The sequence below is a fragment of the Arabidopsis lyrata genome (assembly GCF_000004255.2).
Source record: "Arabidopsis lyrata subsp. lyrata unplaced genomic scaffold ARALYscaffold_5, whole genome shotgun sequence".
Classification (NCBI taxonomy): domain Eukaryota; kingdom Viridiplantae; phylum Streptophyta; class Magnoliopsida; order Brassicales; family Brassicaceae; genus Arabidopsis; species Arabidopsis lyrata.
Genome location: NW_003302551.1, coordinates 6,289,897 through 6,306,372, shown reverse-complemented (window position 1 = coordinate 6,306,372; position 16,476 = coordinate 6,289,897). Strand labels below are relative to the sequence as shown.

Below are 16,476 nucleotides of genomic sequence, written 5' to 3'. Positions count from 1 at the left end.
ACACGTCAAAGTCTTTGGCTCATATCACAACGGTTCTAGCTTGAAGTTAGCCCATAAAACTATAAGTTGTAGAAATAAAAAAAAAATCTTTAAAAAAATATGAATATTTAAAATATTCAATTCTTTTTTTTTGTCGTCTAGATTTATTATTAATTGCAAATTATGAGAACTGTTACATAGACGATTTTACAACTGACAATTCCTTCCGACCCTTACTAGATTCACGACAGACTACACTTCATTCCTTCTTCGTAATCTTGATGAATACCTTCAATGATCCACGACCTGGCGACACTTCCTTTCTCTGCGTAGAATCCTGGCGAACGGCTATAATTGTACATCGCTGGAGATCTCTTGTACACTTGCCTCCATTAATCTGCAAATTTGTTAATAAATCGTAATACCTGGGACTCGAACCCCAGACCTTTTTAGTGTAGAAGCATTAATCAACTCTTAGTCAACCAATGAGCCAAGGGGGCTTCCACTTAAAATATTCAATTCTTACCTAAGGAATTAAAAAAAATAAAAAATATATATATATATATTGGGCCGGGGATGATTGCCCACATCTCAGAAATAGAATTGATGCAAGAGGTTGGTGTTTAAATGGATTTAAGTCGTGTGTTGGTCTTTTCTTAATAAATATTTTGAAATTTCATCAATAAGTAGAATGGGCTATAATCGGCTCATGCAAGCAGGCCCACAAATTAGTAATCAGCCTTCTCAATATCGTCTTTGCCCAAATCAAATATAAACGATTTAACTAGTTATGCCTCTCCTTGTTAAAAGTCTTGGGGTCCTACTCCTTAGTTATGTTACTCGGTAATATACCCCCATATTATTTTAACGACACTATATACAGTTTTTTTCGTTTTAAGATCATTCACAAATTCTGGAACACTTGTTTGACATCAGAAAAAAAAAACAAATTTTGTAATTGGAACGAACACAATAATTCTGAAATGTTAAATTTATGGGTTACAAATTTACAAGATATAAAAGACTAAGCTCAACATTTCAAATATTTTATTTTTTCTATATTACATTTTCTTCTTCTCCTCTCACTGTACATTATCCATCTCCTCTAAGATCTTGAGAGATTTAATAGATAAAATAGGTTAATTAGCCCTACAAAATGACCCTTCATTGATTTATTTACACATTTTTCAATATTAGGACAAAACTAGTCAGTAAGGTGAACACTTAAGATGGTATCCTTTTGGTGCAGAAACTCTTGGAAAGACCATTAATTTGTCTTCTCCATTCTCTTCCCATCTGCACAAAATCAAAAAACAATTAAGTCCTCAACATCAGTCACAAGAAGAAAATCAAAACATATAAGATCTAAAGCACATTAGAGAAACATGGATCAAGAACATACCTGTATTTTGTAACAAAGTAGTGAAGGAAGCTTGAGACTTCAGAGATTCCTAGTTCCTTTCCAGGGCAAAGCCTAGCTCCACCTCCAAAGAGTAAGAAATAGCTCTTTGATTCTAAGCTCTTTTCCTGCATAAAGAAACCCTCTTTGTGAGCCAGAATGTTTAAAACAAAAAAACACAAGAGCATCAACAAAAATTATGATGCAAACACTAACCATCCATCTCCATGGGTTAAAGATCATTGGATCTTCATAAAGAGATGTATCATAGTTAATCTCTCTTGTGTATACGTAAATTCTCCAACCTTTTGGGATTAAATAACCTGTAATTATTCAAAACACACAACCACTATTATTACAGATAAAAAGATTGATTTCTTTATGATTACAAAGTAAAAATAAAAAGGGTTGATGATCTTCTCTTCTGTCAAAATAATTGAACTAAAACCATGGAGGGTCACGGGGAGATGATTGCTTCGCTGGATTGGTTGGTATATTTTTGTAAATAATTGATGTAATGTAAGGTCCACATGCCCAATTTATTTTTTTTCTTTAAAACAAATTAAATATAAAAAAAAACTAATAGTAATAAAATTCTTCAAAATTTGACAATCAACAATGAAAATAGTTTCTTACCGTTGAGTTCCAAGTCGTGAGTAGTTTTCCTCAGGACACCATTAACAATCGTTGCCAATCTTGATGTCTCAAAGATAACCTATTAAACCAAAATGGTCCAAAATCATATTAAAATCACAATGTCAAAATCAAAATACAATAAATATTAATAATTTAATTTGTGTACGAAAATACTCACAGCTCGAGTGAATTTCATAGATTTAATATCGTCGAGAGTGAGCGGTTCGTCAGGTCGTTTTCTCTCCCTTATAGCCAAATGTTCTCTCTGCAAAAACCAAAACCAAAAAATCAATAACCAAACCAAACCAAATCAAAAACCGGTTTAGTGATTCTTTCTTAAGTACATACTCTGAGTTCTTCAAGAGCTTCTGGATGATCATGGAGATACTTAAGAGCCATCATAGAAGTTGTAGAGACAGTCTCATAACCCGAATACAAGATCGTTACGACTTGATCTCTTATCTCTTTATCGGTTAACAAGTATCGGTTATCTTCCTTCTTCATCAAGTAACCCAACATGTCTGTGAAAGTTTCTCCAGACTCTCTTCTTTCTTGCATCAGTTCTGTCAATAACCTATCGATATTGTTTCTTGCCTGAAAAGCAACCAGAAAAATGTCAGGATATTTTCATTTTTTTGCATTTTTATTAACTTGATATCGGTTTTCGGGTATTTTACTTGGACTCCACTTCGGTAGTTCGTTCCCGGGAGATCGATCGGGACCGAGAGAGTTCCCACAACAAGCTTGAAAAACTCTGTTCTATATTCTTCAACCTCTGGTTTTTTCAAAGTCTCAGCTATTTGTAACAACGATGACAAAAATGCCATCTGCACAACACAAAAACATGAGTCAACAGAAGATTATTAATATATTTTTTTTTAAAAAAAAAAGAGAAGCTTAAAGATTCAGACATTAACAATTATCATCAAGTTTACGATTCTGTCCCTCCAGAACAAACAAACAAAAGACTAATTCCCTCAAAGAATTTAGACAGATAAATCCTTTTTTTAAAAAAGAAACAGTTTTAGAATAATATTAATACCTAATTTACCTTTTAACTAAAATTAACAAAAAATGTTTTTTTTTACATTTAAAAAATTAAGTTATTATAGTTTAGGTTTTAATACACTAAATAGAGGCATATGTATATGAATCAATTAGAGACCAACAATATTAATTAAAGGGAGGACGAACCAATTTGTTTTGTCAAAAAGAATGATAGTAATTAATTTTCTTTTCTCAAAAATAATAAATTGTTCTGACATATTAAAAACATTAAATCCCCAATAAAGGATATAGACCCGAGATTCAGATTCAATGTCTAAAAAACAAAGAAAGAAAGAGAGAGAAAAGCTTAAAAAACGTACATGTTTGGTCTTTTCTTGGATATCAACTGTCTCAAGATCATCCCAACCACAAAGATAGTTTCTCATGAAATCATCAATCTTAGGCAAGAGATGGTCTTTCATCATGGCCGGGCTTATTAAAGAAACCAACGAGCCTCTCATGAGCCGGTGGCTCGGGCCATGAACCGCGGCTATGTTGCATGTCCCGAGGATATCGAGCATCGATTGCGGGTAACCTGCGACAAGTCCTTTCGATTCGTTCATTAAAATGTATCTGTTTAGCTCTGCGTCCATTGAGACTATTGTTGGGCAACCAAGAATGTGAGACTTGAAGAAACTCCCATATCTGATTTGAAGAAGGTCACAAACATTATCGGTTTCGGCCAGAACCTATGGATTACCTTTAACATAAAAAATAATATAATGAAATTTTTTTTTTACCTTAGTCTTTGGTTTTTCATGAAATCTGGTCCTTGTTTAAGAAACTCAGTGGTTTCACCAAAAATTGGCCAGCCCATGGTTCCAGGAGGAAGACCTTTTTTGGAATATCGCATCTGGTTCCATCGGAGAAGAGCAGAACATATGCAAACAATGATCACAAGAAGACCCAAAATCATAATCATTATGCCCATCTTTGTTTTTTTTTTGGTTTCTTGCTCTGTTTTTTTTTGGTTCTGTTTTCAAAGAGAGAGCGAGATAGAGGGAGAGAGATGGTTAAGAGTCTTTGGTTTGGGACTAAATGGGTGTGTGTGGCATTGTTTATATAGGCAACATGCTATGAGAGAGAGAGAAGGAGATGACAGATTTACTATATAGGAAGAGTCAAAGAGAAATTTATGGTTTTTAATTTTTAAGTTTTTAACTAACTCTGGTTAGATTTTCTTAGTTTAAAAAATATTGTTTCCACGACCATATTGTTATTATTTGAGAATAAAATAAACAAATTATGGCAACTATCATTACGAAATTCAGTTATCACTTATCTAGCAAATATTTGTACATTCATCTTGTGACTAAAATATTGGGTCTGATTGGTAACAAGATGTTAGCTGTTAGCTGTAACGGTTAGCTGGAGCTGTTAGCTGTTAGGGAATAGTGCAAAGCTGTACAAAAAAATAACGCTGAACAAATTTTAAAAATTTATTCTGATTGAAAACATCATAGCGGTACACATAATAAATAATATTAAGAATTTAGAAAGAAAGAAAAAATTATATAGAAATATACTTTAGTATATAATTACATATGAAAATTAAGATTATATAGAATGAACAATATTTTATTGTTAGAATAATAATATGAATTTACTAGTCCTATAATAAATAAAATTTTCTTTATTTTGAGCAATATAACATTCCAAAATAATTGTTTGAGAAAAAAACCATTATTTCTAATGAGATTTTTTCATAGGATGTATTATTTACTTTTTCGGAAATCTTTATCTGAACATTCGAGACTTTTTTTTTGCATTATACATAGTTACAATTATATTTTATAAAGTTTAATTATGCGGTTAATAATACGGTTAACCGTGCAGCTAATCGTACTGTTAAATAAAGATTTTGATACGTTTCCGGTATATTAACGGTTACGGTTAGTATATTTTTTGAACCGTAACTAATTTAGTTTTACGGTGAATGGTTATAGTTTTTAACCGTTTTATACAGTTACGATTGAAAAATGGTCCAGTTATGATCCAAAATACGGTTATGGTTAGCTTTTGGTCAAGCTTACTAGGCATGACCAAAAGCTAACCGTAACCATATGTTGTACCGTAACTGGACCGTTTCTCAACCGTAACCGTATAAAACGGTTAAAAACCGTAACCGTAAAAAATAATTAGTTACAGTTAAAAAATATATTAACCGTAACCGTTAATTAACGGTAAATATATGAAAACCGTTATTTAACCATATGGTTAACCGCATAGTTAAAACTTTAAAAATATAATTGTAACTCCATATAATGCAAAAAAAATTATCGAATATTCAGATTAAGATTTTTCAAAAAAGTAAATAATACCGCATATGAAAAAATCTACGTTATAAAAAATGGTCTTTTTTTCAAACAAATATGTTATACTGTTATTTTGCTCGAAATGAAGAAAATTTGGTTTGTAACATATTTTTTGCTTTTATGAAAAGTATTATAATAAGTTAGGTAACTCGTAAGATTTCGCCTCCGATATTAACCGTATTGTAGTCATCAATTAACTATAACCATAATTATCCGTAACCATTGTAACCGTAACCGTAACCGTATTTAACTGTAACCGTTATAACCGTATTTAACCGTAACCGTTATAACCGTATTTAATCGTAACCGTATTTAATTTATTTTTGTTTTTGTCCAAAAAAACAGTTTTTATTTTATTTTTATAGTGTACCGCTTTTCATAAAAAATTTGTGATTGGTAACTGTCAAAGCTGTACAAAGCTGTACAGCTTTAAAATTGGTTACCAATCATAGCCATCGATCTATACGCACTACCAAAAGAACAAAGTTCGATTATTATAATTGGGAAAAATGTTGAAAAATACGCGAAGTTTTTTATTTGGGACAAAAAAAAGCATGAACTTTCGAAATGTCATTTAAATCATAAAGTTTAGTTTGATTTTTGATAAAATGTTTAAGTTTTCGTTGACTTGGCCATTTCGGACATGTCGTTAAATTTCCGTTAACGAGACGTTGACGGGGTTAACTTTCCATTAGAAATCTCCGTTGAATCAAAACGAAGTCGTTTTAAAAACCAAAAAAAACGATGTCGTTTCACTGGAAAATAAAACGAATCAACTGTTGAAACGACATCGTTTTGTTGTTTTTAAAACGACGTCTTTCTATTCAACGAAGATTTCTAACGGAAAGTTAACCCCGTCATCGTCTTGTTAACTGAAATTTAACGACATGCCTAAAATGGCCAGGTCAACGAAAACTTAACCGTTTAATCAAAAGTCAAACTTAACTTTATAATTTAAATGACATTTCGAAAGTTCATGCTTTATTTGTCCCATATTTGAAAGTTCGCGCATTTTCTGACATTTTTTCCTATTATAATTATAACCCGAATAAAAATATAGAGTTAAGTTAAAAAAAATTATATATTTTCTGCACTCAAAGTATTTCATGTTTATATTTTTATAATTTTTTAAATAACTAGATTCGAATTTGAATCTAGTATATGTTTACAATGTTAGATAAAATATTGACTTATCAAGTTGTCATGTAGTTCTTCTACTTCCGTATATATAGTTCTTGTAATAACTATTATTTTTTTTATCAAAAAACCAAATATAATCTTGATAAAAAAAATTATTGGAAAAAAAGTTTATATATTTCTTGATAAATTTTAATTGATACTCCCTCCGTTTCATAGTATAAATCGTTTTAGCTAAAAGCATACAAATTAAAAAATCTACTTTTAAAAAGTTCAGCCAATCATAAAAAAAAACTGCATAATATAAATAAATATAAAATATTAAAATAATATATATAATTTGCATAGAAACTTGAGAACGACTTATATTGTGGAACAAAAAAATTTATCCAAAAATACTTATATTATGAAACGAAAGGAATAGTATCTATTCGAAATAGACAAATGTAACTATTGATAGTATTGAATGATTTTTTTGTTACTGACCATCATTGACAATTAAGTCCAAACTTAAGAATCAGATATTTTCTTTAAAATAGATATATATTGAAATAAATTACAATATATCATATATATATATATATATATATATATATATATATATACATCCAAGAACACCAAAATAGGGTATTGGATATCAAAATATGATCTTATTAAAGTTAGATTTCTAAAAGACTAAAGATTTAAACACGATAATTTTTTCATAGTTAATTTACTTAATAGTATTAAATATTCAAATTTTTTTTGGACAAAGTAACATATAATGAGATGTTGATCAAATTGAAGGGAGGTTGATCAAATTGAAAGAATATTGATCAAACTGATTGGATGTAATTTTGTAACTTAATTATTGTATATATAGTTGTTATTATGGTCCATGAAAATTTTTACCAAAATGGACGGCAAATGTAGGACGTAAATGATTAACCCTCAAATGAATGAGATGAAATCAAATTGATGAAAAAAATAGAGATCAATCAATCAATCAATCAATCTCTCTCTCTCTCTCTCTCTCTCTCTCTCTCTCTCTCTCCTCAATGTAGAGAGAAAGAGTTCATCCGTGGCCGACATGACAGAATTAAAAGACTACCTAGTTTGAAGAAGATAGGATATCCTACAAAAAGAAAAAAAGGCCAAAAGAGAGACACTCTTACAATCGGAGAAAGAGAAGAGAGAAAACATTGAAAGGTGAAAGGGAATGAAGGTCATCACATAAAGACTCGAGTCAAATCTAGAGCCGATGACACTAATGTCAGTGTCAGAGCAGGACTCGTGAGATTTGGCTCATCTTGAAAGGTTGATGTGATAATAGGAAGCTTGGATTATGGAGCTGAGGAGCCACTCGACCAGGTACTCGACCAAGCTGCTAAGGAGAACTCACTCGAGTTTGGAGCTGCAACTAAGGAGCTTGGAGCAAGGAAGCAGCTTGAATCAAAGGAGCAGCATGAACCCGAGGATGAGCTTGTAGCTGCGGATGTAATAATGAAGAAACTAATCAAATCACCTTGGCTTGGAAAAAGAGCTAAACCAATTGAATTCAATAATGTGAGAGTGATTCAATTGTATTCTTTTTCCCTTGTCGAGTTTTATCCCAATGGGTTTTCTCGACAAGGGTTTTAACGTGGCAATTATCTCACTCCATCATGGCCCATTTGTTGAATCAGAAGCCCAAGTCCTCTATGTCTCAAGATCACGACCAAATGAAGGGGGAAGAGCCTAATTTCATTTTCAAACTTGTCTTTTAATTATCTTGTCATTTTTCAAGCCTAGTTGTCTATCTTCTATTCTCCTCTTTCTTTTCTATTTAAATTCTTTGTATCTCCTTGAGATAATTATCTATCTTTTTTATCAAAAATCTCTTTAAGTTAGATCATTCTCTTGGTGTGTAATATCCTTGAGAAACCTTAGTGTTTTCTTTGGTGTGTAATATCCAAAGACGAAATTAGCTGAAATGTCAGAGGCTTTCCACAACCTCTTTGTGACCATTCGATTTATTCCTTGCCTTATGTGCTTTGGTTTAGTCGATGCAAGCTTATCCCAGTCACTCAACCAGTTTCAGAGTCTACGATCCAACGGAGTTCGTATTAAGCGGTATCAGAGCGAACTCTGAAAGTTGAGTATTCAAATCCTTATCTTGTTTGTTCCTCTTCTGTTGATGTTTTAGATCAAAAGCAACAAAAAAAAAATTGTACTCGACCTAGTTGCTCGACCGCTTTGGTAGAGTAGAACTCGTTTTTGTTTTTTCGCCTTCTACGAATCTAGTTTAGGGTTTTTAAGAATTTGATGAGTTTTAGGATTGTTGTGATGCGTTCGGACTTTAAAACAAACTTTAGGACTTGTTACTGGTGACTTATGTGTTGTTTTATTTCAGGAAGAATGTTTTATCATGAGGGAAAAGCCAGCAACAACAACAACCAGCTTTTGATGGAAGCTATTGATGTGCAGTGGTTTTTCACTTCAAAACTTTTACCTTAAAAGACCACACGACTACTACAAGTGCACAGTTAATCGGTTGTATTATTTGTAGGATCGAATCCCACAGAGAGAGAAGTTGTTCGGACAAATCGTTAGACAAGTAAAGCTAGGACAAAACAATAAAGAGGGGTTGTTGGTTGGTGTCACGATTTGCAAGTAAAAGTAAATAAGAAAGCAAGTAAAGAAAGCAAGTAAATAAACAAAAAAAAATAAGCAAGTAAACTATAAGATACAAACGTTAGGCATCAAGGGTATCGCAAGGGGTTCAATGATCGTTATCTAAGAAATACTAGAATTAGGTTTGTTTACTTCCAAGTCTCGGACATATGAAACACTAAGATTCGGCTAACCCTATATTATAGAATTAGTCGGCTAAAATCCTTATACTCCGTTACTCAACCTACGTATGCAACGATGCATATATCAAAGCAATAAGATCAAGTTCGATTCTAGTCCATAAAGCCCTAATACTAAGTGGTGTGTGCTTGTTATAACCCAATACACATTCGTAAGCTAGGTCTAGCGTATTAAACAACCTTGTGAGCAATTTAAACACTTGGGATCACGAGTTAGGAAATGAATCAAACTACATGCATTAAGAAACAACTTACTTAGAAAGAATACAATGTAAACAATCAAACAAAACCCTAAGTATCGCACCTAGATGATCGATCATGTTCCCCCTTTGATTAACCCTTTAAACCCAACTAGAAAACTACTCTAGCATGGTTAAAGAGATCATCAAAGTAAGGTTTGATAAACTCATAAGAAAGAGATGAATAAGAACTGAATAGGGTTTAGAGATTACTTCTTTGAATGTAGAATACAAGAGGTAAGACTTCACCTTAGTAGATCTTAAAGTAAACAAGAGAAAAGAGAGAGATTTGGTGGAACTTCAAAGCTTCAAGGTCGATGGCTGCAGCTCAAGTGAGGGCAGGGACGAGCTCTAGGGCTTCACGGCAGCTCTTAGAAGATACTCTCTGAAGACACACTAGGGTTAGGGCTTCCAACATGTATTTATAGGGTTTGGAGACAAAGAATTAGGTTTAGGGATAAAAGCGTCTTTTCCCATAGATTAGGCTAAGTGCAACTCACGTTTCTGGACAAGGGAGAAGTCTTAGTGACCGGAGTGGAGAGTAGGAGGCAGCCTGGGCACATCCCATGTGACCGGGGTGGCCTAGAAGCTCTGGATCGGTTGCATAGCTTCTGGCCGGTCTGGACATGTCTTCACTCTTCTGGTCATAACTTCTGACGTCTTAATGAAAAGCTTTGATTCCACTTCGAGTCGAATCCTGACTCTTCTAGCTTTCCATATCCACCGAGATATTTTGATTTGGTAATCGGGAAGACTTCGAACGGACGCCATACTTCTGACGTATAGAAACTATCTTGAAACGGGTTTTGATCGCCTTTTGGTCTTTAAAGCTCAAAAACTCTTAAAACCTTCTTGACTCCATAAATACTTGAATAACTCCTTCTTGGCTCTGAAATCACTCCAAATGCTCCCTAAAATATAAGAAAACAATAACAAATATGGGCGAAAATCCCATGTTATCAGCTATGACAAAGTTGATGGACACCAAACTGAATGCTTTCTGCGCAGAGCTTCATCAAATGTTAAGATCTCCAAGGAGAAGCCAAGAACAGCATGAGCAGATCCCACATCCAAAAGAGGCAAAACCAAGGAGACTTGGCGAGAAGCCTAATTGGGGGAGCAAATCAGCCAAATATGAAGCAAAGCATAGTCGCAGTGAACAAAGAAGTTTTGAGCAAGCTAAGAATCTTCAGGAAAAGTTACGAAGACAAAGACGTATTAAGGAATTAGAAAAGAGATGATGGAAACACTTAATGCCATGACGAAAAGCCAAACAAAGAGTCCAGCAACTCGCCAATCTATTGATATCGAAGCAACCAAGGAGAGACCAAGTCATTCAAAGGAGGAGCTTGATTTACGAAGGATTATGATGATTTGAAGAACCAGTTCGAGGAGTCACTCTTGGTTGTGATGAATATCGAAAACAATAGTTCAAGAGAGAGACCAAGTTGTCATAAGAAGGAACTAGCTATTCAAGAGCTAGAATCAATTCAACTGTTACCAATCTGTAAAGAACCCATGGTGTTGCAAGAAAAAGTTGACAGCAACATCAAGGAGAATGTCGAGACTCAACTATACACATCAGCTCAAGAACAGTAGTACTTAACCAACAAAGAAGAGCAAATAAAGAACAAACCTGAGGAGCATCTCAACTTTCTCATGGAGTCCTTGGAAGCTAATTGTGACATTCCTTTTTCTGATCTTGTGTCTGAAAATAAACAATCTTGTGAAAAACTAACCCAATTAGAACCGGTGCATCCGAGTAGTGTTATTTCTTTTTCACAGATCCTAGAAGAAAATTTATCAAGAGAAGAACCAAGGAGTTTGCCATTAGCTAATGATATGGAGCAGCTACCTAAATTTGTGTCAGAACCAGTCCTTAAGCCATTTCCTTGTGACTACCCAAGAAAGCACTGTAAGGAAATTGGTTTAGTTAAGAAAGAGCCTAATTTGTTTGTGTTGGTGTCTGGTGAAGAAGAAAAAATGTTTTGGTTTAGAAAAAGTAAAAGAATTTAGAGTTTTAAATTCTGTTCTTAGCTAGTTTTGAAAGACTCAAACCTGAAACGTTTTTAAAGTCAAAAGATCTTGTAACTAAAGAATTGCATGAATTTCATTCTTCTTTGAGTGTTTCTGAGTTTAGTGTCATATATGAGCGGATTAGATCTAGAACTGTGCGTATGTTGTATGAAATGTTTACTTCTATCAAAAAGCCAATTAAAATTGTTTTATGTGTTTCATAATTACTCTATGAAAGTAGGAGTCATTTAGAATCTGAATCTAAAGCTTTAGGATGTGGAAAAGTGTTGAAACATCATCATAAAGAGCTATATGATTCCTCACGCACATTTGATGGGTTTTCCTTTAGTGTTTTGTGAAAGTTCATGAAAATCATGTTAAGGATGCGATTTGAAACACTAAAAAGAGTTACGATTTTGCTAATTTGTTTGATTATGGATCAAAGGAGCTCATGGATCATGCTTGGTTATAAATGAAAGCAAGCAGAGAGAATAAACTATAAAGCAAGGACTCATCTCTTTGGAGTTTGAAACTGGAAGTACATGAGGAAAACGACTACAATCGCAATAGGATGCTCTACTCTAAAATACTACTTTGCTAATGTCTATTTTGGTTTTACCATGTTCTTTGTGTCTAAACCGTTTCCTTTTGATGTAGGAGAATTGGATTTGACATCAAATCCTTTTCAAGTGGAAGAAGATGATGTGATAATAGGAAGCTTGGATTATGGAGCTAAGGAGCCACTCGACCACACTGCAAAAGAGGACTCACTCAAGTATGGAGCTGCAACTAAGGAGAAGGAGTTGCAGCTAAGGAGAAGGAGCTCAACCAGGTACTCGACCAAACTGCTAAGGAGGACTCACTCGAGTATGGAGCTGCAACTAAGGAGCTTGGAAGAAGGAAGCAGCTTGAATCAAAGGAGCATCATGAACCCGAGGATGAGCTTGTAGTTGCGGATGTTCTAATGAAAAAGCTGATCAAACCACCTTGGCTTGGAGAAAGAGCTAAACTAATTGAATTCAACAATGGGAGAGTGATTCAATTGTACTCTTTCTACCTTGTCGAGTTTTGTCCCAATAGATTTTTTTGACAAAGTTTTTAACGAGATAATTGTCTCACTCCATCATGGCCTATTTGTTGAATCAAAATCCCAAGGCCTCATATGTCTCAAGATCACGACCAAATGAAGGGGAGGAAGCTAATTTCGTTTTCAAACTTGTCTTTTAATTCTGTTGTCATTTTCGATGCCTTGTTGTCTATCTTCTCATCTCCTCTTTCTTTTCTATTTAAACTCCATGTATCTCTCTGAGACAATCATCTATCTTTTTATCAAAAAGCTCTTTAAGCTAGATCATTCTCTATTGGTGTGTAATATCCTTGAGAAATCCTAGTCGTCTCTATAGTGTGTATCTGAGGTTTTTTGCAACCTCTGTGTAACCATTCGATCCATTCCTTGCCTTCTGTGCTTTGGCTCAGTCGATGCAAGCCTATCCCAGTCACTCAACCAGTTTCAGAGTCTACGATCTAAGGGAGTTCGTATTAAAGGCCTACCCTCATCGACCATTATTGTTGCTACAAGATGAGAGCAAACATTTTCGGATGAGAGAATAGCATATCCGAAGGAAAGAGGAAAAGAAACCCTAATTCTTTAATAACCCTCACATAGAATCTCTTTTTCTGTATATATCTCCCCATATCGTTTTTTCTCACCGGAAAAGTTTGCGCGTTTTTCCCCAAATTTATGTTATTGTTTCGATATGGTACACATTTTTATTTAAAACACCAAATTTTTAGATGACATGCTATTTTAATATGATTTATACTATTTTAAAATGATGTTGATTTATTTGTCTCCCTCTTGCCAAAAATTTTAATCTTTGCCCAACTTTAGTTATACAATTAATCAGGTAAAAACCCGTGTCGCACACAAGTAAATCTTATGCTATTTAATTTTATAAATACTTATTTATAGTAAAATTTATTACGAATTTTTATTATAGGTTAAGAATACATAGTGGTTGTGTTTAATTTTATAATATATTTAAACACAACTTGGAAATCAAAACAGACTGTTTTTAAATTTCCCAATCGAATTGGTTTGACATGCGTCGATGGCTGAAATTTATATAAATATATATGTATGTAGTACATATAATTTTTGAAATATTATAAAATTACAAATAATTCAAATATTCTACAGAGTCGAATCATTAAATCAGAAAAATAAAATAAATGTGCATGTATATTCAAATTAAATGTGTATTTAAAAAATATGGAATAATTTAATTAGAGGAAATTTGAAATTATTAATATGTTAAAAATAGACAACTTTAAAATTATTCATGTTTGGTAACTATAGATATTAGAAGAAATTTAGGTATGTTTGGTTAGTTGTTTAAAGAAAACTAGGTCAGAGCCCGCGGTACAACCGCGGGGGAAGGTATCTATATATATATTTTTGGAGCACAATTAGCAAATAAATCCAAATAAATCCTGAAGTTGAGAAGTATTTACAACTTATGTTTTGGCATTTATTATTAAATTACAAAATTAAAATAAAAGATATTAACCAAACGATATCTTGCCTAATTTGTTTCTAAAAATCTCTACACAATCTTTCCATATATCTTCAAAAAAAAATTCCTGAAGTTTACTCAACAAAATATGCATTAATCCGATTTATAAAAAATATTTATATTAAAATTTTGCATAGTAATAAAAAATACTAATTTATAATAATCAAAATATTCACATAGAAAAATCATATACACATACATGAAAAAGAACTATATATATCATTTAAGCCGTTGCTTTATATATAAAAAAAAACACAAAAAGTTGAAATCATATACTTTATATGATAAATTTAAAATATATATTAGTAGTATAAATTTAAAATCATTCAAGGAACGGTATATCACGGGTGAGATCGTAAAATTATTGGATTTTCTAATAATAAGAATTTATTTTCTTGGATTTTATAACACTAATAATTTAGCTAACGGAATAATATAGATGGGTTTATATGGGATGACGGGTTTGGATCGATATTAATAAAGAACAGTTTATCACGGATGAAATCCTAAAATTAACAATCAAAATACAATTATACAACCTTAAACACAAAACAAAATATACAATATTAAAAAAACAAATATAACTTGAAATTTAAAAAATTTAGTTATAAAAAAACCGACCCACGGTATACTGCGGAGTAAAATATTCAAAATTTTAAAATCTACCATACATCGTTATTTAAAAAAATGTATGTTTTCGAATCTATACTTCAAAAATGAAACCTAAACAATAGTAATCATACACTAAATAATACATAGATAGATATCTACATTTAAAAATAAAAATTAATATGATATTTTTTCAGTTAATCTTTAAAAATATAACATTACATTTTAAAAAAAAAATATAGCTCCGCGGTGTACCGCGGGTTAAATTCTAGTTTAGAAACATTTATTTATGATTTTATTGTAAATATTGTGTGTGTTTTATTGTGTATATGAAAATGTGTATGGGAACCGGGAAGAGTTGAATTTGATATTGTTATGATTAAGGCTCAATCTCAAACCCAACTGTTAACATATTATTTTTGGAACTGCACCGCCGTTTAATGTGTCCGTTCAACAACAGGAAAAAAAAAAAGTAAACGAAAACAAAAAAGAAAAAATCTTCAATCTTCTTCTGCATAGAATTCAAAATTTCCCAGAGACCCATCAATTGAGATATTGCATCTCCGATTTCTGTTTTAGGAAGCAAAAATAATGGAATTAAAATCGAAGAGATAAGAAAAATTTATGTTTTTCATCATTAAGATCTATATAAATTGCAATCGATTCGAATTCAGAAGTTGTGAAAACGTTGTTAAGAGCCATTTGGGAGAAAAAGTTTGTTTGATGGAAGTAAAGTAGATTGGTAATGATTTGTTTTTATACGGATGGTTTGATCATATATTTATACTGCTAACGCATATATTAACAAAAGTAGGGTTTATGCAAAGAATATTCGTCAAAGTAATTGCAACGACGAGATTTGAGAATTTTTTGATTAGAGAAGACTTAAAAAAGGAAGTAATATCTCAACAAAATATATGATAAAGGTTTGATATATAATCCGATTTTATATTATAGAGATTTTTTACGATTCTAATTCAAAATAAAGTAACTAAGATTGTTTGTGCGATAAATAAGATATTTATGCACAAAAAGGGTTATTAAGATCTCATCGCTGTTTTTTGCATAATCTTATTTCTAAATACGTTGGTATTTTGTTGATGGGAATTAAACTAAGATTTATACTTGGCCTAGAAGAATATACCAAGGGCGTCATTTAAGATTAAGAAGTTTGCCACATAAGCCGATTAATAATATATACGCAATTATCATTTTTGTTAGGTAATTAATGCTCTTTTTCGTAATTAATGCTCAATGGTCGTTATTTTCAGAGTTTAATGTTTTGTAATTATGTCTCAAAGATCCGAATAGTATCTTTCCGGGTCATTTTTTCAATTTTTTCAATTATAACCCGACCCAAGTACATTTGTACTTCTCTTTTAATAGTATAGAGATAGTATAGAGATGGAGATAAAGAACAATGTGTTTGACAATTATGATAGTAGAATTAAAAAAAAAAACAAAAAAAAACTGAAAAAATGTGGCAATGCCGTATCAACAGTAAAAACCATCTTTTAATATATAGATGATTAGTCCTACATTTAGGGCTTGACTAGTTTAAACGCAGCGGTTATTGCGGTTTTGGGAGTTTGCGGATGCGGACGGTTGCGGTTTCAAACGTTATTTAGCGTTTTTACCGACTTGTTAAGCGGTTGTAAACGGGTGTGTTTGCGGGAGATTTACGACTGGTTG

The 16,476-nt window shown here is 32.4% G+C and overlaps 1 protein-coding gene and 1 pseudogene across 1 annotated transcript; one reads left to right on the top strand and one right to left on the bottom strand.

The window, feature by feature from the left end:
- Window positions 1-937: 937 nt before the first annotated feature.
- LOC9311596 (cytochrome P450 85A2) lies at window positions 938-4,123 on the bottom strand. Its single transcript, XM_021026541.1, has 9 exons — window positions 3,802-4,123; window positions 3,382-3,706; window positions 2,692-2,841; window positions 2,363-2,608; window positions 2,193-2,279; window positions 2,015-2,093; window positions 1,595-1,701; window positions 1,382-1,506; window positions 938-1,275 (listed from the first exon to the last, which is right to left on the bottom strand). The coding sequence occupies exons 1-9, from the start codon at window positions 3,990-3,992 to the stop codon at window positions 1,188-1,190; spliced, it is 1,398 nt and encodes a 465-aa protein (XP_020882200.1). The 5' UTR covers window positions 3,993-4,123; the 3' UTR covers window positions 938-1,187.
- A 3,457-nt stretch (window positions 4,124-7,580) lies between these two features.
- On the top strand, window positions 7,581-13,670 carry LOC110228296 (annotated as a pseudogene).
- The last annotated feature ends 2,806 nt before the right edge of the window (window positions 13,671-16,476 follow it).

What these genes read in the sequence shown, in the direction of transcription:
- LOC9311596 (XM_021026541.1), bottom strand. Translation starts at nt 3,992, where the DNA reads ATGGGCATAATGATTATGATTTTGGGTCTTCTTGTGATCATTGTTTGC. An exon ending in ACTACCGAAGTGGAGTCCAA is followed by an intron (nt 2,609 to 2,691) that starts GTAAAATACCCG and finishes GTTGCTTTTCAG; the next exon opens with GCAAGAAACAATATCGATAG. An exon ending in TCACGACTTGGAACTCAACG is followed by an intron (nt 1,702 to 2,014) that starts GTAAGAAACTAT and finishes GAATAATTACAG; the next exon opens with GTTATTTAATCCCAAAAGGT.